The following is a 26739-nucleotide window of genomic DNA, read 5'->3' as shown; positions in this document are numbered from 1 at the left end:
ATGGTGCAGCAACACCCCCAAAGAATATCTGGTCATTTCACCTGGAATGACCCTAAATACAGAAGCACATAATAAAGTTTTCATTTCTCATTGATTATGTCTAAACAGAATCTGTCAAATAAAAATTGCTTGTGGTTCACTTATAATTTCAGCAGTAAGCATCCTTGAATGAAAACACTCTTCTGTCCTTATCTCAACCAACCACTCACAGTTTTCTGTGATTCTAAATGTATCATCACAAGATTCTGTCAGACAAAGCCAGGATAAAGTCTTAGACAACAATGTAGCAATAAAAATGTAAAATTTAAAGTAACAGCAACCATTATAAAATCTCGAGATGCGATCACAAGAAGTGGCTTCGCCTTAAAATAATGTGTTAATTTTCATTTGAATGGTCAGTTGTGTGCTGTTACAACGACTTTCTCCACAAGCCAGCTTTCCAGAGCCGGGGATGTCAGATGACTGCTTTTGTTTGCATCCCGTTGCTGCTGTCTCCTCTATGGAAGTCAGGCAAGGTGACTCTCACCAGGGCTGGAAAGGCGTGAAAGGGACGCTGAGTGACTCGATCACATGTGACAGAAGTGCAGTGAAGGAGCGTTGCATGTCAACCAGTGTGGAGGGAGACAAAGGCAGGAGGGTGAGATTATGGAAGGAACAGAGAACGAGGAGAAGATCTGGAGATAGGGAAGCAAAAGGTCAGTCACAGCCGAGGGGAAGTAATGGAACTATGAATGGAGGGTTGTAATCATTTTATATAGTGTATATTAAGATGCTAGTACAGCATTTTCAACACTAAAGAAGCGAATGGAAGCCAGCAAGCTGTGGGTCAATTTGAAAAAAGAAAATAAATATCATGCACATCAATACGAGACCACATCCTGCCCACGAAGAGAGTCACAGAGGTGTCAAACTGAATGAGATTACAAGAGCAAAAGATCCAAAGGTGCTAATCTGAAGCTGTGTGCAGGTCACAGGGTCCAGTCAGAGTATGCCGGGTCACAATCACAGCCAGGCCACTATGTACAGCCAAGAAGAGACACAGCGGGATGAGACACCAATAATACACCGCAGTGATCTTAATAACAAGGGTTCACCAGAGGGCTAAATGTTCTTCTGGCTTGTTGCCTCGTAGTGGATCCATTTTTGTGGTGTAGTGCACATGTGGTTTTATGTGGACACTGCAGAGTAGTTACAAGACATTTAACAAAGCAGGAAGTGCTTCAGATCAACAAGATTAGTTGGCCTTTTGAAAACCAAACTATTAATAGAGAGGTTGTTCAGATTTTTGCGATTCTTTTGTCGAAGGCTGCGTCTAACGCTGACCCTTTAGTCAAGACTAGGAGAGGACAATGATAATATGAAATTGATGTCAGCAAATAAACACTATGACAAAGCCTGCTTATTGCTGAAGATAGTAACACCTCAATATACCTGCTAACAGACATGCTAGCACTGCAAGGCTGCATTTGAACCAAGTAGTGCTCTGCTAGAGGTGTTTGTGGTGAACATGTTCACAACAGAAACGACGCATTCATGTTCACTTCCCTCCTGTCCTTTTTCTTTTTCTGCTTGTCTTGTCAGACATATAAAAGTTGATGAAAATTTTCAGAGACTGCTCGTGGTACGCATGAATGGAGTGTGTCTGTGTACACTACCGTTCAAAGGTTTGGGGTCACTTAGAAATGTGCTTGTTTTTTAAAGAAAAGCAGTTTGTTCAAAGACGATAACATTAAATTAATCAGAAATACAGCCTAGACATTGTTACTGTGGTAACTGACTATTCTAGCTGGAAATGGCTGATTTTTAATGGAATATCTACATAGGAGTACAGAGGAACATTTCCAGCAACCATCACTCCTGTGTTCTAATGCTACATTGTGTTAGCTAATGGTGCTGAAAGGCTAACTGATGATTAGAAAACCCTTGTGCAGTTATGTTAGCACATGAATAAAAGTGTGAGTTTTCATGGAAAACATGAAATTGTTTGGATGATCCCAAACTTTTGAATGGTTGAGTACATGTGCGAGCAGTAATTGTCATGAGTCAAGATGTGGTTCTGCACTGTACGATGTTAAGTACATTATTGTGACCATTATTGTGTGCTCGGTACACATTTGCGATTTCTCAATGGAGCGAAAACTGGAGGCGAGTGCAAATATCGCATTCTGTGTGAGTCAGCAGTCGAAACGAGTCAGTCTTGCCTAGGATCAACTCTGATGGTGGGTCTGCAGGTACCACCCAGAGAAGAAGCTGCAGTTTTCACAGTGAAAGAGGCACAGTTTCCCAAAGCAGGCATGGCACACTGGGATCCCACTGGTTGTTTTCATCAACATTCATGTGGTTGTGCACTGTGAATTAATCCCCAAAGACTGGACTGTCAAGGCAGAGCTCTACTGTAATGTCCTGAGGCATCTGAGAGAAAACATTACAGGCGAACAACCCTGAACTGTGGCATGATCGAGCAAATGCATCACTGTGGCTGGACACACAGTGTGGCAGTTACACATAGGTTTTTTTGGCCACAACAACACAATGGTCGCTGCCTGACTCAATAGATTTGACGCCTGTGACTTCTAAATCTTCTAAAATGAAACTTAAATACATATTCAAGTTGAAGTGTTACTGTTTCATATACAGCTAAAGTGATTGTGGTGCTTGAAAATGTTTACAGAAAAAGACTTCCAGGGAGCATTACAAGTGATGCAGAAACGCTGGAAGCACTGTATCACTGGACAAGGAGTCTGCTTTGAAGGGGGAAAACTCTTTAAAACCTTTACCTGATGATAATGCTAAATGGAGAGCTGCCAAAGCACCACAAAATATTATTACATTTCATCCCGAAGAGGCCATGAATAAATCATGTGGTAATGCATCTGACAAATTCAGTCCGGACCAAAGTGCTGAATGATGTGACTGTCTTTACCCTAGAGCCACATCCATACCATGGCAAAAACAAGGTCATAGCATCACTGATAGCAAAGACATCTCAAATATTTAATGAAATAAGAAACATTTGCTTTAACAGTTCGACTCTGTAATTTTACATTTTAAAGCAAAATGACCTCTAAAAAAAAATTGAAAAAAAAAATTCTCCTAGGGGAAGAAGACAGGTCATATTTGACTGCCCAGCATACATCAACATGCCAATCTATACACACATATGCTGAATTAATAATACATTATCTTAATGCTGTATTAGTGTAAATTACTACTGCTGTTGTAGTGTAATAGTTTTTGGGTCGATGTGCTAAAAATAAAAGATGATATAATTATGGCAAATGCTATGAAGACCAGAAATAAAACATCTGGACTCAAAACATAGTGGTGTAAACTTAAGGTATTGTAACTTTTAACATATATTGGAATGATATGCATGAAGTCTATCACAAAATAATAAGGGTAAGATGTGGAGCAAAAAATCTGAACATGTCTGGGCATGTTCTGTGTAAATGATGACCTAATGATAACTTAATGCGCATGTCTTCTGTAAAGTGAGATCTAGAGTGAAATATGATAACCTGACGTCATGATCTGACCAACAGATTGAGAAATGACTAAAGTTCATGGCATAAAAGACGGTGCCCAGCTCAGGATCTTCAGTTCTTCTTAAGGTTTTATCACTGCGAAGAATTACAACTGGATTTTGTCGACAAATAAATCCTGCAGCCCTCCGAATGCTGACTTCGCTTGGTGACTTTTTTGAAGACCTTGAACCCTCGTGTCGTCCTACGCGTCAGAATTGACCCGTTTTAATGTTTGAAAATGTTGGAAAATCTATATTTTCACAGTGAAACTTCTGATGTCCACATTTTCAACATTTTTGGGAAATCTTTGAACATTTTTTGGTGGAAAAAAAAAATGTTAAAATTTTTTGTTAAGAACATTCACAAAAAAAAATCAACCAAAATCCAGCGAATTTTGCTGGATTTTGGTTGGTTTTTTTGTGAATGTTCTTAAAGAAAATATTAGAAGTTTTACTGATGTAGATGTAATCACTTTAGATATTTTTAGGATTTTTTGGGAAGATTTTTTTTATGTAAAAAAAATTGGGGGGATTTTTTTTTTACATAAAACTTTTAAAGAATTATTGCAATTTTCTTCCTGAAAGTTGTGCAAATTTTCAGAAATTTCGAGACATTTTTTGCTGAATTTTTGGATTTTTTTCAGATGAGGAAACAATACTTTTTAGTGCCCGTAAATGAAGACAACACAAGGGTTAAAGAAACTTCCAGACATTTGAATACGGTCAAGTCGTAGACTCTGACCTTGATTTGTACCTTAGTTTACACTTCCTCACTGTCCAGATATTTGGACACATTTTATTATGGTGCTTTGGAAATACATGTTCTTTCTATTTTCATGCCAGTAAAGTACTATGAATTGAAACTGAAGGGATCACAGCTGGTGGCATGTAAAACAACGGATGAGACGTGTGACTCACTGGATACTGCCTGCATTCCCTCTTTCCTGCAGCACCTGTGGTACCAGCAGTGCTGCAGCTACATTTTCAGCACTCGGCTGACATCAGATGGTGGTTGATTAAATCTGTGATGGCTTGGACGGTTAATACTTGGACACGCTTCACTTCTAATGCCAACGTTGTGGTTATAAACTAGCTGGATCAAAACCATAGAGAGACGCCGTAAAGCACACCTGGACACAGAAATGGGGGTTGTTTGAGGTGCTTTCCAGGCTATTTTAAGTTCAGACGAGTGCTGCATTTTTGAGCGCAGTGTGCCTCACTGCTTCACATCTGTTCTGTATTCACTGCACATCCTGGATAATACTGGCTTCAGCTGTGCCTCTGTCCTTGTTCTTCTGACTTTTTGGAAAGCTTTCATTGACACTTGAGGGATACAGGTACTCCTGGAGCCAACTGCAGCACCACAGCATGATACCACAATATAAATCTGACTCTGGGCGCAGCAGCAAGCCCCTTTTTTAACCCCTAGCCTTTGGGTAATCCTTGCAAGCAACTTGACTAATCTCTGACACACAATTTCTAAAAAGCTCCATTCGCAAGGTAAAAGTGAAGTTTTAGAAAGACTATAAGCTCAGACAAACCTTTAGGGGTATGTAAAGCAAGCTGGTTTTTGATTCTCTGTTTTCACTTTCATCTCTATTTCAGTCTGTAGCAAAGAGTGAAACTGTCAGAGTGAAAGCAAGAACTACCAGGATGCTTCTATCCATAATACCGAACTGGTAACATGTGGGGATGAAAAATGAAGTCATTGCAAAAAGTGCAAAGAAATTGAAGCTTGAATGATCTCTTGAGGGTGGCGACAAAACAAAGTCAAACCCCATAGATCCCTGTGTTAGAAAAAAGAAACTTTAAAGGAGAAATTAACATGTTTCCAGCTTGGTAGAAAAACTGCTAAGGTTTCTGTAGTTAATCTCCTTGTTCACAACAACTGATGGGTAAAATGTTATAAAACTCACCTGTTTAGATAGTTTCAGGGCTCATTTCTGGATTAGGCAGGAGCTATGCACCAGCAAGATGCTGACAAACCATCACACAGAACTTCAAAACTGCTTTTCAGGAAACATAAATTTGGCATTACAGAATGTTCATCACTCTTTATGCAGAACCTGGGGCCCAGGTCACGAACTGGTGGACCGAGGTCCGAGTCTGGACCCAGACTTCATCCTATTCTGACCTGGAAATATAATCAATAAATTATAAGGGGATTTTGAATGTGACGGGACGCTTCTGTTTTAACCTGAGCAGCTTTTCTAGTGTTGACGTCATTTAGCAGATCAGAGGCTGAACTATGAAGGCAGTTGAACCAACAAGTCCTCCAATTCATACGATGACACAGGTCGTATGTAACGTGCACCGGAATACGACCCATGAGAGCGTATTTACGTTAGTGCCCCTACGGGGAAAAGGAACACATTATGGGATTTAATTCGAGAAACAGCTTGTCCCTCGCGAAACGGCTTTTTCCTCACTTTCCCAGCACGGGTTTAGGGTTATGGTTAGGGTTAGGGATAGGGATAGGGATAGGGATAGTGTTAGATAAAAGTTTGTTCATGGTGATGTTTCACCTGCGACACCGGAGTGTCGATATTTACTTAACCGCCAGAGGTCGCATAGTCAAAACGTAACACTCGGTCGTAATACGGGCGTGTACAGACGATCTATGTGGTCGTTTTTTGTTTGAGGACAGGTTCAGTTGAACATAGTCAGGCTTTCTCTGTGTGAGCCGACTTGAGAAAAACTAAAACTTCAGTCAGAGTTAACAGGTATGAAGGTTTTTTTCAACTTTCTGTGTTAACTCAGACTTTCTACTTAAAACTCATGCACAACAACAGGACAGTTTAGCACTCATTTGACTCGTTTTTCCATACAAATGAACCGATCGGACACGGGTTGTTTTAATGGAGAACAATGAGGAACATCAAAATTTATGTTAAAAAAACTGCAACTGGAAATTATGTATAACAGGAATGCTGATAGAAAACTGTTAAACATGTGAAATGTATTTATTTTACTGATCATTGTAGGTGATAATGGATAACAGACAGCTGCACAATGAAACTATCAAACTTCATTCTTTGAATCATACAGATTTATTTTTTTATGTGACAGTCAGTTACTGATTACGTGCAGACATCATTATAACTGCTAGGCTACATCAGCTTACATCACACTAAGTCAAGTTCGACATTATGATGTTCTGGACCTTTGCTTTAACACATTTTCTCTGACTGGACCTGTTTGAGTTTTAGTTGAATACCCTAATCTAGAGTAATGGCTTGTCAGTTAAACAGAAAGCGCAAACAACCTAAAATGTGGCGTGATGACACGTAGGTGCTCCACGGTGCTCACAGTGTGGCGATTATGCAAAGGTTTTTTTGGCTACAACAAGGTAAGCACCACTCTCCACCCGCCTTACACACCAAATGACTCCCTGCAACTTCCTTTTCCTCCCCAAGATGAAATTCCAGTTGATGGATTGCTGTTTTGACACATTTTAATAGATATCCCGCTCATCGCAGATGGTGCTTGATATGTTTACATAACATGGTTTCTTTGGGAACATGAGGAGCATTGCAGAGAACAGAGCTGCAGAAGCGCTGGGAGCAATGTATCACCACACAAGAAGACTGGTCTGATTGGCAGCCAAACTTAAATCTGGTACAGATTTTGTTTTAACCCTCATGTCATCCGGCGGGTCAAAATTGATCCGTTTTAAAGTTTGAAAATGTGGGAAAAAAATATATTTTCACAGTGAAACTTCTGATGTCCACATTTTCAATATTTTTGGGAAATCTTTGAACATTTTTTGGTGAAATTCGCTGGATTCTGGTTGATTATTGTTGTGAATGTTCTTAAAGAAAATTTTAGAAGTTTACTGATATAGATGTAATCACTTTAGATATTTTTAGGATTTTTTTTTGGAAGATTTTTACTCATTTTTTGAAAATATTTACAAGAATTTTCTTGCCAAATTTGGGAAATTATTAAAAAGAAAACTTCTAAGAAATTTTTTAAGGAATTATTGGAATTTTCTTCCTGAAGGTTGTGCAAATTTTCAGAAATTTGGGGAATTTTTTTGCTGAATTTTTGGGATTTTTTTCAGACAAGGAAACAATATTTTTTGGTGCCTGTAAATGAAGACAACAGGGGGGTTACTCAAAGTGTAATCAACATTTGTGAGTTTAGATCCAAAGTTTAAATGAGGAACATACCAGAACACCTCCACATCCATCACAGCAGTCCAGAAAACATAACCTTGTCAATGATTTAATGTGACTGCTTTCCTTTGAGAAATAAGATCACAGTTTAAATACAAATCAGGTGACACACTTGGCAAACTTCAAGTTTTTTATGATTAGATTCTTTTGGTGTTATTTTTAGAAATGTGTTTTGGACAAATTGTGCAAGTAGCACATTGTTAGTGCTGTCATTTCAGGACAACCCCTGTGACCCTGATCAGTGGTGCTGACTCGTCCTATACCTCCTGCTTACTGCTACAGACAAGTAAACAATATTTTTTCGTGCCCGTAAATGAAGACAACAGGAGGGTTAAAGGTCAGTCAACTTTGTGATCACGTCTTGTAAACCTCCACATCAAAGCCTGAACACCATCTACAAAGTATGGTAGCAAACACCCAGATACCTTACATGCCTTCCACCTTACATCCAAACAAAACCAATGACAATTTTAACGACTGAGTAGCTGAGAAAGCCTCACCTTGCATACAAATGTGTTAAGAAGACAATGTCACAACATTATTAATCTAATGCCTTTAACAAGCATATAAAATCTTCAGTTGCGTTTCTCCAATTCTTGTTTCACTGTAATTGTGGCAGTTACAGTCTTGATAATCCTATCTATGGTTAGAAAGATTTAAAAATGATATGCCTTTTGACTTGCTAGCTCTAATTGCCATATATGTTCTTAAAATGATAAGACCTTCAGCTCTGTTTCTAATTACCTAAACCAAAGGAATAAATGTTGAGGATTCCAAATTCATTGCATGTGTCAAATGTGTGTATTGCAACTTAATTTGTATAGATATAATTAAGATAACACTTGCTCAGTTGGGTACATATTGACCATATCTCTTGTATTTTCAATAATGCTTCTGTATATTTATTATCACAAACATCCCATCTGATATACATTAATCTGGTGAATACAGTTTTTATTTTACATTTTTAAGAAGAAAATATGGTTCAATTGTAACCTTGAGGTGTAAGAAGCAGTTTGTTTGTCCTACTGTTCCCTGCTAACTGATTAAAAAGTGTTCAGTCAACAGAATCTAAACCAGGGCCAAAGGTAAACCCACTGACTTACAGTAATCCACCAGCCATTTATTTGTTAGGACTAATCCCAGGTCAGGTTGTAGAAATGCTTTGTAGCAGCGACTCCAAACCGACAGAGAAATTCCACCTAATCTAAGATGTAATAAACATCAATGACCCTGCACAGAAAGAGTCACAGCAGCGTGAGCAAAGATGAGTGGTTTCGTCTGGATAAATTACTATGAAAGATTAGAACAGCGTGCACAAAGGTCTACTAAATACGAAGTAGAAACATTAACGCAATAATGTAATAGTCTAAACTCGGCAACACTACCAATTCATGTCCAATAAATCATTAAAATGAATGAAATCTGCTGATTGAGTCATTTGAAACAATGATGCGTATTATTCCCCCTGAAAATCAACTCAGTTACACTGATCACGCAGCAATATGAATGCCGCTTCAGTAACTCAGACTTATTTTTCGGACACGGTCGCTGTCAATAAGTCTCTGTCATGGTGGCCGGTCGCTAGCTGAGTATATACATTTCGTGGCCACAAAAACAACTGGACATGACTGTCAGTCATCCGTTGCACAAGGAGGTGACCTCATTTGATGAACGCTTACAGGCACACAATGGTAATTCCACCTTGTTAAACAGTAAGAGGTGTTTTCTCTTGGTGCAACCAGATACTACAGCTAAAGTAGAATACATTTTTGTCATGCATGTCCCACTTAGCGGTTCACATATTTCTAGCAATTAATCAATAACGTCAACAATACAAAGCAATAAAAAATCTAAACAAAATGAAACAGTGCATAATATCACCAATAAATGAAAGATTTGTTTTTATCTTAAAAATTATACATCCAATCCACTTTTGACAGTGGCATGCAGTGAAGTGCAGTGGCAGGTTTGGAACCATTGTATGGTAGGCCTCTCATCATGCACCGCACTAGTACTTTCTGCATCAACACAAGAGACACAAGTGAGACAAAACCAGAAGGACTACTCTATAAAAGAGAGGAAGGGGCCACTCGTTAGCTTTTGTTTGTATTCCTGTCTGGCAGGTAGCTCAGCACACACAGTCCATATTACCCTGCATGGGTGTGGTAGCTGTCCGGCCACAAACAAGCAAGAGTTGAGATTATCGTTAGGATTTAGCCCAAATTAGACAGGGTGGGATTACAGAGAGAAATAGCAGGGACCCATCTAGTCCTGTGTGGGTTTATGCATGCCCTGTTGAGTAGTGTGACGTGTATATAGGTTTTTGACACATTTATTCACTCTTTTTCCTCTTAAATGGTTCAAATCCTTCTTTCAAAATATCAATAAATGTTTATGTATCTATTTAAATGATCCCCATGTAATTTTACATATAATATGCTATGTTGCTGTCACATTCTTAAATGGGAAATACTGTTTTGGATCACTGCATGAAATTATACATAAATCCCATCGCTGTACCGTGGCAGGGAGATTGGAAACAAACTGTTATACAATATTCATTTCTTCCAGTGTGGTTGGCCTACTTCCAGCACATAGGTTCATAGGTTGAAGCAGCAGCACAGCCAGACAACCTTACATTCCCCTGGATTGATCTCCGCCACATCTGTGCTTTCAAAGTCCAGCACCACATCGAGTTTACAACCAGCCGCTGTTAGCTGGTCCAATGTGAGGGAATCTATGCATCCAGATATCCTGTGTTTGTGAGCGTTTGCCTAATCATGTGTGTGTGCGTATGTGGGCTGTTCTTTAATGGGGCTAAAGAGGCAATGGGTCGAGTAGGGGGGGTCTGCTTACGTGTTAGGGATTGTGAAGGCACAGCTAAGTGTGTGTACATTAAGCTGTTAGTATAGACTAAGCTGTGGGACACCAGGTTTATGTACCCTCACAGCACCCTTCGTTAAGCTATGGCTGGATGGATCTGTATGGAACAGGCTTGCAGCCATAAAGACAGAGAGAGAGAAGCTGATCCACTTCTCTCTGCAATTATCCAGAACTGCAGAACAGGGGCAAAAGCAATCATGCGTAGAGATGTGAATTTGTTTAAGAGCGGATTAAAATGTAACCTTTTTCATAAGGAAAAGACATGATTTAAATAAGCAGAGCAAGTTGGTTTTCTTAACCCTCGTGTCGGGTCAAAACTGACCCATTTTAAAGTTTTAATATGAGGGGGAAAAGTATATTTTCACAGTAAAACTTCTGATGTCCACATTTTCAACATTTTTGGGAAATTTCTGAACATTTTTCAGTGGAAAAAAGAAATGTTAAAAATGTTTCTTAAGAACATTCACATAAAAATCAACCAAAATCCAGCGAAATTCATTGGATTTTGATTGATTTTTTTGTGAATGTTCTTAAAGAAAATATTAGAAGTTTTACTGATATATCTGTAATCATTTTAGATATTTTTAGAATTTTTTGGAAGATTTTTACAGATTTTTTGAAAAATATTTACAAGAATTTCCTTGCCAAATTTGGGGGATTTTTAATTTTAAATAAAACTTTTAAAGAATTACTGGAAAATTTTCCTGAAGGTTGTGCAAATTTTCAGAAATTTGGAGATTTTTTTGCTGATTTTTTGGATTTTTTTCAGACAAGGAAACAATATTTTTGGTGCCCGTAAATTCGGACAACAGGAGGGTTACGCAAAGTGTAATCAACATTTGTGAGTTTAGAGCCAAAGCTTAAATAAAGAACATACCAGAACACATCCATCACAGCAGCCCAGAAAACATAACATTGTCAGTGATTTAATGTGACTGCTTTTCTGTTTCCCGAAATAAGATCACAGTTTAAATACAAGTCAGGTGAAATACTTGGCCAACTCCAAGTTTTTTATGATTAGATTTTTTTGGTGTTATTTTTAGAAATGTGTTTTGGACGAATTGTGCAAATAGTACACTGTCAGTGCTGTAATTTTAGGACAACCCCTGTGACCCTGATTAGTGGTGCTGACTTGTCCTATACCTCCTGCTTACTGATACAGTTTCGTTTCAGCAGTCTGAAGTCTCACAATCAATCTGGCAGTTCTTTTTAACGTGGAGCCACAATGCACACATGCAAATAGGTACAGCCAAGTTGTGACATTAATTCTTCATTTTATGACCATTTCAATCAACCGACAATGCATTCACTTAGGCTGATTGGAAATCACACGTGGACTTAACAGTGTTTTGGTGATTACAGGGTTGCTGTTTTTTTTTACTTGTGTGTCACTGACCACAAGTGTATTCACTTTTGTTCCATTTAATCCCTACATTAGGGAGAGTAAAGTATTTGGTTTTGATCGTTCATAGAAAGAAATACTCCACTGTTTCACTTTAAAAAATGCAATTACAGAGAGCTGATTCGATTTTGAATCATCTGATATTTAGACGTTATTGAAATCACTTGGGTTGTATAAAGAACACACAGATGTAGATCCTCTGCTGCCCCCAGGTGGTCATTTGTGTTACTACAACAACTCAGGATTAGCAACGTAAACACAACAACCAAAGAACAGAATAACAGTAAGATGCATTGCTTATTATATATCCTTACAGCAGAATGGCTTAAGGCACAGAGGGTCAAGTAAATAATGTCTATCTATCTGTCTGTCTATCTACCTATCTACCTATTCATACCAGTCTTTAGCTACTTAGCCGTTTATTACTGATATGTAACCTTACTTACATTAGCCGTCAGACTGAAGCTGGAGGAAGAAGCGGTCCAGTCAAGTGGTAGCAGCGTTTCCTACCAAAACATCAGCCAGTAAATGTGTCGCCGTTCTGTCACAGTCGATAACTATCCTCCATTTCCCATTGTTGTCATTACAGCTAACAGCATCAAATACATCCCTCTCGGCATTAGTCTTTGGTGTTTTAATTCGCCAGGAGTAATCGTCGCATTAAGTAGGTTTCTCTTCACTCAAAGCGTCACTGTGACCAACATGACACACGGTAGCTAACGTCAACGTGCTAAATTTCACTGTCAGGCTAAAACGTTGTGTATTTGTGGTATTTACGATGTATAAACAAGACCAGCAAAGGGGGAAATGCCCTGCATATGTTTGATAGGCCGACAAGCCTGGAAGGCGGTACCATCTGGTCCCATGGTGTAATGGTTAGCACTCTGGACTTTGAATCCAGCGATCCGAGTTCAAATCTCGGTGGGACCTCATCCTTTTCCTCCAACTGGTCGCAATATGTGAACACTGGCTGTTGGAGATGGAAGTAACAGCAGTTGTGCATCTGTATAGCTACAAGTTCTAAACTCTGTACCGACAACACAAGAAGAGAGTCAGACATTGGTAAACTGTCACTGTTAGCTTCCTTACCCAACCACCTTCCTTCCATATGTCTCTTATGAATTCTGACTGAGGACAAAATTTCCTGAGTGATTGCACTCCAGAAGAGCTGTCATAGGTCATGATCCACCTCTGAGGTACCAAACCCTTCCTGCAGTGTTCAGAGCCAGCGTAAGGCCTGGGTGTCCAAGATCTTAGCCCTGAATGCTTCATAAATTGCCCCAGATAATTTATTTATTAATCTGAATGAATAATTATTCAAAAGAAGACATCCCAGGATCTATTCATCTGTCTTTCTGACTATATGTCAAAGCCCTCAAGCATAAATTGCAATGATGAATCAAAAATGGTTGGGATGTTGTTCACTGTTCAAAGTCTCACAACAAGATATTTGTAGAAGTCACATTATCGTGTGTAACTAAACTTGAAGACAGTGCCTCTAATTATTAAACTAACTGATCAATAATGGCCACAGAGAAATGAGTAGCAATGAAAACACATTTTATTGTTTATTGTCTGTTGCTGTAATTAGATAGGTTATCATAAGGCTACGGACACAGTTTTTTTTATCAACAGGCAGCAGATTTACAGCACTCTGATTATAATTAGTTGTTTATTTAAGGTATTGCGGGACTTTATGGGTGAACTTCTTCTCACCAACACCTGCATCTTCTCTTCTGGACTACTTAAAGGATAGGTCACCTAAATGACTATTGTATGAGAATTTGGAAGAACAACTACATATCTCTCCACACAGTTTTTAACAATGTAAATCTCACTCTGATATTAATGTGGAACATGAGCTGAGCAAAGAAAGACAATGGGAGGACCTGAATTTGCCGAAAGCACAGTGTCTCACATTTTGTATTTATTACTCTGTCAAGTAACGCGGCTGAGTTACGTGATGATCAGCGTTGGTTTGTCCATCTGTCTGTCTGTTAGCGACATTACTCAAAAACGGGCTAACAAATTTGGATGAAATTTTCAGGGAAGGTCAGAAATGACACAAGGACGAAGTGATTAGATTTTGACAGTGATGCGGCTTATAGTCTGCATTGAGATATTTGTTAAGGATCTTTGTATCATTGCGCCACTGTAACTATAGCAACAAGTGAACACTTCGTCAGCTGCCTGCTGATGATCACGACTGCGATCCTACTACAAATCAACCGCTGCAGATCACAAATTTTTTTAAAGATTTTATCCATTGGAAATCATACAAGGACTGAGCACCCTTGGCGGAGTACTGCGCTTTGTGAGTGCTTTTCTTGTTTTACTCTGAAATAATGTAAAACGCTTCAAATGCAAATTGGAAGAAAAAAATCACAAAATAAAATCTCCATTTGCAGTAGGTCGATGTTAACTTTGATTTAGGTACCATAAACTGCTGACTAGGTTAATCTAAACAAAGCATCATAGTTTAGAAGTTGTAAAATTGAAAGTAACACATAAAAATCTATCTGTAAAATAGCTAGCAAGTAAATAGAGCAACAAGAAATCACAGTACCATAGAATGTGGCCATTTAATGTAGCTGTACCCACAAACAAAATGACTTTGCGCTGAGCACAGGCATGCGTTTTGTATATGTACGTTATGTATGGATACCGAATCGTGTGACGTAAATATGGAGCAGGCAGCGGGAATTGGTGGGACTCGGAAACACCCCTACAATTTAATCAGTTGTTTCTTGTATCATTTCCACCGGATGAGTTCCAATAAGTCCACAGTGGTCGATTTCTTGTAGGATCACAAGCATGTGATCGTCAGCAGGCAGCTGATGTAGCGTTTTACTTGCCATTGTTAAAGTGATACTGTGCCACTATCTCACAATAATACACATATCTTTAACAAATCCATGGATCCCGACTATAAGCTGCATCACTGCCAAAATCTAATCACTTGGTCCAAATCCATTTTTGAGTAATGTCGCTGACAGACAAACAGATAGACAAACATATGTCAATCATCACATAACTCCGCCGCTGAGTAATAATACCATCATCCTGTGTGTAGGTACAGTACAGTACACAGCTGTAATAATGCTTCACACTGTGAATCACAAAATTGCAATAATTTTCACACATAATACCAAAGGATGATGTTCAAACAACTTTATTTCCATGCGTAAATGGCAGTGTGAAAAATATAAATACAGTAATATGCTGCAATCAAACATTTTTTTATACATTTTATTGGAATGTTTCTCAAATTTCTTTACAAATATGTCCACAACAGCTGTTTCTCTACTGGGCAGCATCAGCCAAAGTGTACAGGACGGGCTCCCTGTGCAGAAATACTGCCTTTTCACAGAGCCGCCTCATACTCAGTTGTTTTCTTACCACGGTTGTGTTTTATTCACCATGCATCAGTGTACCCCACAATACCCACACTTAAACTTTTGGATTTCAAGCATGCTGTGAATGGATGCATCCTGGAATAAAACACATCTGCTCACAGCTCACTCTCAGAAATAAGACTTGGAAACTGTTTGTGTACATACAGCATGGTACATGTGCAATAGAAAAAAAAAAGCTAAATTATATGTCTGTGAAGTAGCAGTAAAATAAATTTGTGCATTTGAAAAAAAGCATATTGTAACAATAATGCAAGTCATAAAACATAGTAAAATATCCACAACAACAACACAGAAAGCAATAGGAACACCACCAGCAAAGACACAACAAACCTTTGAAAGTGTCTCCTTTCCAAGTTGACTGGAGGGGTTAATAAGACATAGAGAAGACAATTATCTCTAATAATTTTGATAATTTGACACAGTCTTGTTCTGTTTCATCTTCATTTGACACATTTTAAAATGGAATTCTGTAGCCTTGTCTCATTCTAACATTCATTTCAGTTTTCAGTGTATGTTTTCAGCTTCACTTAGGATTAAGATCTCCTGTTGTATTACAATAAAATTCACATCGTTATACAAAAGACTTTTCCCGTCTGTTCATGGCAAAGCAGTGGGGAATATTTTGGCACGGGCTGCTCAGTGTCACACAAGTTAGAAAACGTGTGATCACTGAAACAAAATTTCTAATTGGCCTAACTGCATAAACACGGTTATAAACTGAGCTGTGAACACCAGAACTTTCTCAGTGTTGGACATGTTTCTGTTTGACTCCACCTTAAAAAAACAATTGTCAAAGGAAATAAAAATCTGATTGTGCTGTTTTACAGTTGCTGCAGGAATTAGGAGGTACAGAATGAGTCGTAGTACCGTTAATCAGAGCAACAATGGTTTTCCTCCTGAAATTAGGCCACGGACTTCTTCCGCCATTGAGCAGTGAATAACAGACAAGTGCTTCAGACTTGAATATGGTCATCAATGGAAACTGGAGTTTCTGTTAAAGCTCAGGAAGTGCAAAGTTGATGCATACTATATATACTGTATATATAAATCCATATGCTCTATAAGATGGTGTATGTTTGAGAGCTTCTGAACACCATACGTAATGCTATTTCTGGTACATGTCATGAGAAAATCAAAATCTGAATGATTCTGTCAGTGAAGCTTAGCTGTGGATGCTGGGTTTCTGCATACCAGTGATGATGTTCTTATCCTTCTTAAATAAATCATATAAAAGAGCATGTGCAATCAAATCAGTGGGCTCTGACATTCATTGGTCACCGATTCGCTTGGGTAAAGCATGTACAGGCTCCATAAGGCAACAGATTGAGGGTATCTTAATGTCAGGTTTGGGGGTTGAACCTTTCTCAATTCAGACAGAAAACTCTTAATAAAAAAAACTACAAAAAACAAACAGTAACTGAGTTACATAAGTTGACTAAAAAGAAGGAACAAAGCACTATATTACATGAAGATTACAAGTTGGCACCATAAGGATGAATACATTTTCTCCTCGGTCCTTAGAAGTCCAAAAATTGGAGCTGTTTCTGTAAAAACGTGTGTGCTTGTATGTGAAACGCCACATGCTCTCTAAGTGCTCTTCAGACATTATATACATACATACAAAACCCAATCAGCTGACCTTCATTCTTTAACCCTCGTGTCGTCCTGTGTGTCGAAACTGGCCCATTTTAAAGTTTGAAAGTGTGGGAAAAATATATTTTCACAGTGAAACTTCTGATGTCCACATTTGCAATATTTTTGGGAAATTTTGGGGAAGTTTCTTAAGAACATTCACAAAAAAAAAAACCAACCAAAACCCAATGAATTTCAATGGATTTTGGTTGATTTTATTGTGAATGTTCTTAAAGAAAATATAAGAAGTTTTACTGATATATATGTAATCACTTTTGATATTTTTGGGAAGATTTTTACTCATTTTTTGAAAATATTTCAAAGCATTTTCTTGCCAAATTTGGGGGATTTTTTTAAAATAAAACTTTTAAGGTAAACTTTTAAGGAATTATTGGAATTTTATTCCTGAAGGTTTCGCAAATGTTCTGAAATTTGAGGACTTTTTTTTGCAGAATATTTGGATTTTTTTTTCAGACAAGTAAAGAATTTTTTTGGTGCCCATAAATGAGGACAACAGGAGGGTTAAATGCATTTACAATCTCTGTGTTTTTTAGTCATCAGTATCTATATGTAAGAGTGTGTGTTTGTGTGTGTGTGGCACTGCAACTGTCACCTCTGTGCTGCATCCATTCAGATGTCGGTGGCCTGCCGTATGTCCAGCATGTCCACTTCCCCGTTGGCGCATGTGCTTTCTTTCTTTTCCTGCCCGTTGGCTTTCTGCTGCGCCATGGGCAGACAGTTGCTGTTTTTTCTCTGTTCAAAAAGCACCACAGGAGGCTGCTCCAGGCTGATGGTGGCGCGGCTGGTTTCAGTGATGGAGGAGTTGGTGTGGTAGTTGAAGTGGTTGTTGGTGATCGGCGTTTCTCCCCAAGCAGACTTCCACTGAGCCCACTTCCTCTGCAGTGCCGTTTGGGCCTGCAGTTCAACATCACAGTTAAGTGGAAATTTTAATACGATTTTCAATATTTTATCTCGGTTTTGAATGAATGTCATAGTATTTATACAATTTACTCAATTCTTGATCTTCAGATCAAACTCAAATGGCAAACGGTTTGCATTATCCAACATGGCCTAGATGCAGTACGTTTTTAGCATTTATAGAATAGAACAGAATAGAACAGAATAGAATAGAATAGAATAGAATAGAATAGAATAGAATAGCTTTATTGTCATCATACATAGGGACATGACAGAAATATAAATAGCTGCCCCTGGACGGTGCATTGATAAGCTAAATTAACAACAATAAAATCAAATTTACATTTAAAACAAGACTATATTAAGAAATTCAGCTGATTTAATGGTGTCATCGAAATGTTAGCTTACCTCACCATTGCAGAAACAGAATATAATTGCCACCAGGAGGCCCTGCAAAGCATCAAGACATAAATTAAATATTGATACAGGAACAGACGTCAGTGAGTGAGGTTATTCTATGAATATTTAGTGTAAATTAATGAAGAAAAACACTCTTTTCTGTTTGAAAAACACAGACCAGATGAGGTATAGCTTCTTTGTTTCTGGTTGCAGTGAATGTAAAACTAGAGGATACTAGTACACTGAGCAGTTGATGAAGTTTCAAGAGAACAAAGTGGTTCTTTCATGCTTTTGTGCAAAGAGCAAAAAAAGAAAAAGTGCTAGTTTGATGTTAAGATTCAGTGGAACTTAAACAAAAAGAAAGACCTTTTTGTCCAACATCTCCTGTCTTGGGAAAAGAATGGAAAATTCTGACACTCAAGGACAAATGTACACTACCGTTCAAACAAAAGTTTGACAATTTCATGTTTTCCATGAAAACTCACACTTTTATTCCTGTGCTAACATAATTGCATGAGGGTTTTCTAATCATCAATTAGCCTTGATGATTAGACATGAGGAGCAATAAATAGCTCATTTGAGTCTGAGTACAGTGTTGTGTTTAACCAGCAACACAGGCTCATTCAAGCACAGCTGTATAAAAGGCTACAAATTAATCCAATGAAGTTATATATGAACTATAATCACATTTACACTACCGTTCAAAAGTTTGGGGTCACATAGAAATGTCCTTAATTTTGAAAGAACAGCACTTTTTTCAATGTCGATAATATTTATAAATGAATCAGTAATACAGTCTAGACATTGTTAATGTGGTAAATGACTATTCTAGCTGGAAACAGCTGATTTTTAATGGAATATCTACATAGGAGTACAGAGGAACATTTCCAGCAACCATCACTCCTGTGTTCTAATGCTACATTGTGTTAACTAATGGTGTTGAATTTTGTGCAGTTATGTTAGCACATGAATGAAAGTGTGAGCTTTCATGGAAACATGAAATTGTCTGAGTGACCCCAAACTTTTGAATGTTAGTGTATGTTCAGAATAGCATACTCAGTTATAGCTCTATTGCAGTCCACTCTGATCATATTTTTGATGCTTAATCACGGTCTTACTCTGCCTGACGTTTTGCAAAAGTTCAACAAATAAAACCCATTAATATTTTGCTTGTGGTTATGATTATTGACTGTACCTGGTAGTGGGAGAAGATGTTTATAATGAAAACATAGATGGCCTTGCTGATGTGTCCCTTAGGTGTCAGGGGGAGGAGGATGTACTGGACTCCCAGCAGAGGGATGAGGATGAGGGTGGCTCTCACTGCCTTCATGTAGGCTGTGGACTCAGCGCAGTGCGTCTCCTTCAGCTTGGTGATCAGAACCCGGACGATGTTCAGGAGGAAAAAAAAGTTCACCTGGATAGATGCACGGTGGATGATGGGTGGTTGAAACGAAAGTGGAAGAAAAGAATGAAACACAGATTTAAACCTATAGGGAAGGTGCATTTCTGCATTTATTCCTGTTGGTGGCACTATAGACATACTTTTGAATAAAGAGCCAATATAGGCTTCTCTGAGAAAATGGATTGCTGTCACTTTAAATGGCATTTAAACACTATCATTTTTCAGGAGTTTAACACCTTAAATGTGAATTGATTTTTCTTCTGCATCATCAACATAGAGAGTTGTCATGAATATAAAAAAAACCCTGCTTTTAAATATAAAGGTGCACATGAAATACACTTCACATATGTACTTACTAGCAGCACAGCTTGAATTGGGCCGTGAATGATGTAGAGCAGGTCAGTTTGTGCGCTGAACCAACACCTGAAACAAACAGAGAGAAATTCGTGGGACTCATACGAATACTATTTGATGAGGCAAATGAATATCCTTCCGTTCCTCTCAGCCTGAAGGTGATCAAACAGCGTAGGAGAAGGTGACAGAAAGGAACAAGGTGGAGACACCCTGCCCTGTAGTGATGTTAAAGTTGACCTTATACTGCAGCATTCCTCATGTTTATTTGATTTTTGGCTTCATAATTGTGACAAAAGAAGCAAAAAATAGCCATGCTTCATCTTACTTGTCATTAAAGAAGAGCCCACGAGCCACAGCATACGTGATGGCAGGAACGATGGGAAAACCTTTGGACAAAAACAGAAACAGAAACTGAAATATCGGACTGATGCCCCGAATGTGAAGGGATTTCTTCTTTTTCATCACAGTACTGCACCTGAATATAGTCGTTATATTAGTATTATATATGTACACTACTGTTCAACAGTTTGGGGTCACTTAGAAATGTACTTATTTTTGAAAGAAAATCTGTTTTTTTCAATGAAGATAACATTAAATGAACCAGAAATACAGTCTAGACATTGTTAATGTGGTAAATGACTATCCTGACTGGAAACAGCTGATTTTTAATGAAATATCTACATAGAGGTAAAGAGGAACATTTCCAGCAACCATCACTTCTGTGTTCTAATGCTACATTGTGTTAGCTAATGGTGCTGAAAGGCTAACTGATGATTAGAAAACCTTTGTGCAGTTATGTTAGCACATGAATGAAAGTGTGAGTTTTCATGGGAAACATGAAATTGTCTGGGTGACCCCAAACTTTTGAACAGTACTGTACATACACATATGATAGTATATTTGCTGCCTTGCTGACAGTTACATGGAAAGATAATAATATTTGTTCAAAAAGACAGTGTCGTGCGATAAACAAACAAAAAAAGCACTTTAAAATTACAATTTTTTTTAAATGTTTTTTTGTCTTTTTGTGTGCAGTTGCATGTCTTGCTTGGTTGTCCTTCTTAAGCTGCTTTTATGCCCTTTTTAATTGCTCCTTGGGGACAAATAAAGTTTTAGAAAAGAAAAAGAAAGAATTACACATTTCTTCTTCACTTTGCTCAACAACTTCACATCCATTACAAACTGAAATGTCCACAAAAACAAAACTTTGCTGTGGTGAACAAAGAGACTGTAACTTAGTAAGATTCACCAACATTTAATGTAATACTGGTTTGGATGAAACGTCAACAGGATCGGAAGTTTAGTTTTGTTGCTTCCAGCTGCTTGCAAGAGTCTTTCCTTTGGGTTTATTTAATTCCGGCAGCATCAGATGGCAGCAGGATCCAAATGAAAGTAAAAGAGTTGCATGCATTTACCTACATGAAACAACAGCAGCAATTACTTGTGATTGTAAATGATTCCTGACATGCAGACAGGCTGAATCGAGATCTAATGGCAAGTCATTCTGTGTGCTTTTTTTCACCGTAAACAGCTATCACAGTTTACGGTGACACCTGTTGGGTGTTTTTTTTTATTTTTATTTTTTATTTTACCTATAGGTGAAGTAGCAGTCAGATTATCATCACACACTGACAGAATTTTCACTGTTTAGCACAGCTTAAATTACCCAAGCTGTTACTTATTTGGACTCTTTAATAAGCCGCTATTATTTCTGATTTAACGTGTTAGTGTATACTGTACAATGTCACGTGAATGAAAAGATATAGCATGTGTACCGTGGCTCTCTCCATCACTGTGGTGGGAATATCTGAATGAACCTGTGACGAACAACAAAGTGAACAATTTCTGAACGACAGAATGGTGTCACTTCAACAGACTGGTGATGCAGCAATGTTAAATATCCCATGTCTGAAAAGTGTGGTCAGTGCTAAGCTCTGATAACTGGCTGCATCCTCCATAAAATACAAAAAAGGTTGACTTTAAACGTCATTTTGCAACCACCATGTTGAGTATTGAGCTTCAAAGGTGCTGTTGTGGGGCTTTGTAATCTTCATATTTAATGGACAGATAAAACATCTGATCTTTTCAACTTAACTCCTGACAAGACAGTGAATGATCCCATTTTTTGTTCAAAATGTTCAAATCTTTTAAGTCACGTCCTTTGTTGCTGTCCTTTGTTACATTCTCAGTTCAAGACAGAATAAGTCGGTTTTCAGCGACAGGACCAGCAGAAATATCAACGAGCTAAATGCAAGAGTGACACATAGGGCACGTGACACGTTCATTACAGGAGGGCTTTACTGGACTGCTATAAAAAGATGCGAGCCTTCATGAGACCTAAAAGAATCCATTACTAATACATAAGAGCTGCTTGAATGCAGCTCCACAGAAAGCCTGGATAATTTTCACATGAAAAGCCCACTTAGCACAGGTCCACACAGCCTTCAAGGTTTCATTTCTGTGCTGAATTGTGTTTGAAAATGTGTGCTGTTAGTGCAAAAAAAAATAAATAAAAAAAAGGCAGTCATATGATTCAAAAGCGGCAGATGCTTTCAAATATTCAGGGGGGGATTTTGAAGCAAATTAATGTTGTGCAAAACTAAACAGAACCTTGAGAACAGTGTTTGTTGAGGATGAAGATGTAAGTTTGCACTCTGTGTGGAGCTCATGAGGCTTTGAGAGGTCAGCACATTACTGGCATCCTGTTAACAAATGATATGCATAATCACAAATTGCAGCTCATATTGGTCTGCTGATGTTACATTGTAAGAATAGATTTTTTTGTATAATCCCTTTGTAGCTCATCCTCATACACACATTTGGATGTTGTCTGTAAGGACATTAATAGAATCTTCTGGGCCATGTGCCCAGCTGGCAATCTAATGTTGTCTGAGATGGATGCGACCTCCAGATGGAGGCAATTTGCATTAAAAACCACCACAGGAAATGAGCTGCAAATGGCAGAGAATTGTCTGATTCTCCTGACTCACCCCATCCCAGGATGTAGTACCAGAAGAGCTGCTGTTCCCCAACAAAGACGGCCACTATGATGAGCGTGTGGAGGTAGATGCCTTGACACAGCATCCAGAAGTAGTTGGAAGTAGTCGTATACTGAGTCAGCACAGACAGGATCTTACAGCTCACCTGATGGACAGAAGATCATTGGACCTCACTGAGACTTTGTTCACTAGAAGCAGATTTTCACCCATAAAAATAGAGTCAAAAACAGAAAACCATCTATATATGAGCACACCATTAAGTTAGAACATCTATAACATGGGGACATTAGGCAAGGGAAGTGAAATGCATCACTGTAACGAGATAATTTATAATTTAGTGACTCACAGGGTTGCTGGCACTGATGGCCTGGTTATTGGCCACATTGAGCCAGAGCCACGTCATCGTCACTATGGAGTTTAAGATGAAGGAGAGAAACATGTTCTTGTGGAGGGAGATTCTTTGACAGCTGAGAGTCCTGAAAAGAGAGAGGTGGACAGAGCAAAGCAACAGTATGAGTTTAAGCACAAGAGTACTTCAGAATGTAATTATTAGTTTATTAAATGTAAAAAGTTAAGCGGGATTTGACTATTGTTTTTTTTAGCTTAGTATTGTTGCCATTAATTGATTTTTATACCAGCAGTGGATCCAGTTAATAAGCCTGGACTTACAGTATATGCAAAGACTTTAGAATCATTCAGAAAACTCTAACTTGACTCACTTGAAATAGGAGAAGATGATCAGACTGATGATTAAGGAGGCAATGGAAAGACCATGACCCACCATAGCCAGGTAGTAGAGACAGAGAGTAAACTGCAGGAGAAAAGGTTCATTCTGATAAATACACATTTTGATAAATATTGAGGATGTATATAATCATCCTCATCACTAATTATAATAATGGATTAGATTCATATAGCGCTTTTCTAAGGCACTCAAAGTGCGTACAATGAATCCATTATTTATTCAATCACACATTCTCAGTCTGGTGGTGGTAAACTACATTTGTAGCCACAGGTACCCTGGGGCAGACTGATGGAAGCGTGGCTGCCAATCCACGCCTACAGCCCCTCCAACCAACACCAACATTCATATACCAGTGTGAGAGCAGCACTGGAGGCAAGGCGGGTAAAGTGTCTTGCCCAAGGACACAACAGTACATGAGTAGGACAGAGTGGGAACCGAACCACCAACCCTTCCATCATTGAACGACCCACTCTACCACCTCTACCACAGCCGCCTCAAATTGAGGATGATTATGTGACAAAATAAGTTTTTTAAATTACCAATGAAAGCAGGCAGAGTGTTTGCATAGTCTAAGTAAGGTATGCCAAAAGCACAGTTGCTGCTTTTCAGCATGGGAGAAACCAAAGAAATGTTTAAAGAGAATATAAGCCTTCTGGGAACAAATAGGCATACAGCATACAACAGAAGTGAGCGTACTGCTGTGCAAAAACATAATAACATAAAAGTTGTTACGCTCAGCTGTCAAAGCACATAAAACTTCTGACTACCAGATAGCAGCATCTCTCATGAACCCATCTTGTGTTGCTTTTTGTTGTTGGTCCAATTCTTACTGGTTATTGTTCTTATTTGTTTTTTCACTCTTCAAAATCATGCCCAAAAAGGTGCACTCTGGGCACTGTAGTAAACAGTCGTTAATCCAGGAATATTAAGCAAATAGTTGGTAGGCATTGCTTTTAACGAACACTAAGAGCCTTGTTTTTTTTTTATTCTCTGATCTCAGTAAATGTCCATCCATCCATCCAGAGTCACGGGCAGGCTGGAGTCTATCCCATTTAACTCAGGGCGAACCATTGGAGGCCCTGGACAGGTCACCAGACTATCAGAAGGCTCAGTAAATGTCACTACTCTAATTTGGTCGAGGACATCAAACTAACAGGGACTACAATAACAAAAATCTGTTCCAGACATGGTAAAGAGCAATACACAGTAGTCTGACTGCATAATGTTTCACCTTGCGTTTGTCTGCAGTGTAAGCCTGACACTGGGTGTAGTTAGACCAGACTCTGTTGCTCTCTGGGTGGTGGAACCATTGGCCATCAGGATTACACACTTTGGTAACCTTCTCTGTTGGAAACAATAGAATTTACACAAACATGTTTAATTAGCAAAGAAAAGCTCACCGAACTCTAAGTATAAAAAACAAAAACACTTGTGCCTGAGTAGATGTGCATGTGTGAGTGGATGTCTATGAAGGCCTTACCCTCAGGGTCAAAGTCCTGATAGTATTCAGGACACATCTGCATGACGGTTCCTGGGGCTGAATCTCCCCAGCACAGCCATCCGTCCCACGTACGATTACAATAGGGGCCTACGGAGGGTAGTGGTGAAAAGCCAATGAATTTTAACCAGCAAACATTAGAGGTGTGTATTTCTGTGCAACTGTATGCGGAAAACAATAGTCATACTAACAAGGTTTTAATAACCTGAAAAAGAATGCTTTGGCTTTTTAAAGGACACTTTAATAAATATTGCCTGTGACAAGTTCAGTCCTTATGTATTAAGTTAATCAGCTACCTTAAATTCCCAACAAGTAGAGGGCTGGAAATAAAGGCATGAAGAAGAGAACTGTGTGGGATAATGCCTCAAGGCATTTCAAAAGCAGTAAACTGTTTGTAGTTCTCCACCTATAGTACTAACTGATGCGCAAAACAGGACATTCTGCAGTTTTAATTTCCGAGTGGAAGTTTAAGTTCCGGTAGAGGGCGCTATTTGTCTGATGAGCCATTAGATTTATGAGATCACTGAACCCACCCATCCTCTATTTAAGATTTCTGTATTTTTCAAGCAGCAAAGGTAAAAGATGTTGCTCATATTGTGATACGTGCATTTCCTTTTTTTAACAAATGATGAGGCAATCTTTCCAAAACTTTAAACTTTATGCTGGAGTTTTACCGTTAAGCCGAGAAGGCAAATGTCTGTGTAATGAGTCTGTCAAAAGGAAAATTTTCACTATTTTTTAATAAACCTGCTGACAACATGGATTGTATAAATTATACGTTCAATACAAACTGTGTGTTATGCTTCTATTAACTGCATGTGTAACCACAGCTGGCCCACACAAAGCTTATCAACAATAGACGGAAACCTGGCTGTACCAGGTCGCACAATGGCATGTTGGGAAACCGAGCACAAAATAACATTTCAAAGGCAGTGAAGTACTGAATGGGAATAGCAGGCACTGTGAAGAAGACAAAGGCTAAGTTTCCTTTCTTTCAGACTCACTTCCTCTGTCTCATTTTCTCTAAGAGTGAGCACACATTGGAGACTGTTGGTAGGTAAACCAACCAGTATAGCGTACATATAAAACTGCATGCTTTAAAAAGTGTTCTCAACAAGCGGCTTCTACTTCACCTTGTAGTTGTGCATAAAACAGCCATGGGCTCCTTACTGCTTCCTGAAGCTAGAAGGTGCTAAACAGCCATTGTTAAGGTTACGTTCAATCCATGCTTTCCACGTCCACAAGAGCACACATCGCATAAATTTTGTTTCTCAGCCAAGTCTGCACTGCAAACACTCCAGCTGCACATGCACTGCCAAGACAAATGGGGCTTAAGGGCCACTTTATACTTTTCATGTCTGTGTGCATACATCAGAATCGGAACTTC

General features: G+C 38.6%; 2 protein-coding genes, 1 long non-coding RNA gene and 1 other non-coding gene across 5 annotated transcripts in view; 2 read left to right on the top strand and 2 right to left on the bottom strand.

The window, feature by feature from the left end:
* Positions 1-12850, bottom strand: part of LOC110961542 (vitamin D3 receptor A) — a 130300-nt gene extending 117450 nt beyond the window's left edge. Inside the window, exon 1 of the mRNA XM_051949658.1 lies at positions 12436-12850. The gene's annotated coding sequence lies outside the window, so the exon portion shown is untranslated. The remainder of the gene's footprint in view (positions 1-12435) is intronic.
* On the top strand, positions 12193-19735 carry LOC127534452 (uncharacterized). Its single transcript, XR_007942642.1, has 3 exons — positions 12193-12272; positions 17803-17970; positions 19612-19735. It is a non-coding gene; the product is annotated as an uncharacterized LOC127534452 (long non-coding RNA).
* On the top strand, positions 12848-12919 carry trnaq-uug (transfer RNA glutamine (anticodon UUG)). The gene has a single exon. It is a non-coding gene; the product is annotated as a tRNA-Gln (tRNA).
* calcrl2 (calcitonin receptor-like 2) overlaps positions 15146-26739 on the bottom strand; it is a 36019-nt gene continuing 24425 nt past the window's right edge. For both annotated transcript variants that reach the window (XM_051949655.1, XM_051949656.1), the window contains 10 exons: positions 25335-25442; positions 25086-25198; positions 23829-23920; positions 23456-23585; positions 23101-23254; positions 20436-20496; positions 20113-20179; positions 19550-19768; positions 18364-18405; positions 15146-17952 (listed from right to left, as the gene is read on the bottom strand). In XM_051949655.1, the coding sequence (XP_051805615.1) occupies positions 17668-17952; positions 18364-18405; positions 19550-19768; positions 20113-20179; positions 20436-20496; positions 23101-23254; positions 23456-23585; positions 23829-23920; positions 25086-25198; positions 25335-25442 (1271 nt within the window). In that variant the 3' untranslated portion in view covers positions 15146-17667. The remainder of the gene's footprint in view (positions 17953-18363; positions 18406-19549; positions 19769-20112; positions 20180-20435; positions 20497-23100; positions 23255-23455; positions 23586-23828; positions 23921-25085; positions 25199-25334; positions 25443-26739) is intronic.

This window comes from Acanthochromis polyacanthus, chromosome 6 (genome assembly GCF_021347895.1).
Source record: "Acanthochromis polyacanthus isolate Apoly-LR-REF ecotype Palm Island chromosome 6, KAUST_Apoly_ChrSc, whole genome shotgun sequence".
Lineage (NCBI taxonomy): Eukaryota > Metazoa > Chordata > Actinopteri > Pomacentridae > Acanthochromis > Acanthochromis polyacanthus.
This window is presented reverse-complemented; position numbering and strand designations above follow the sequence as displayed.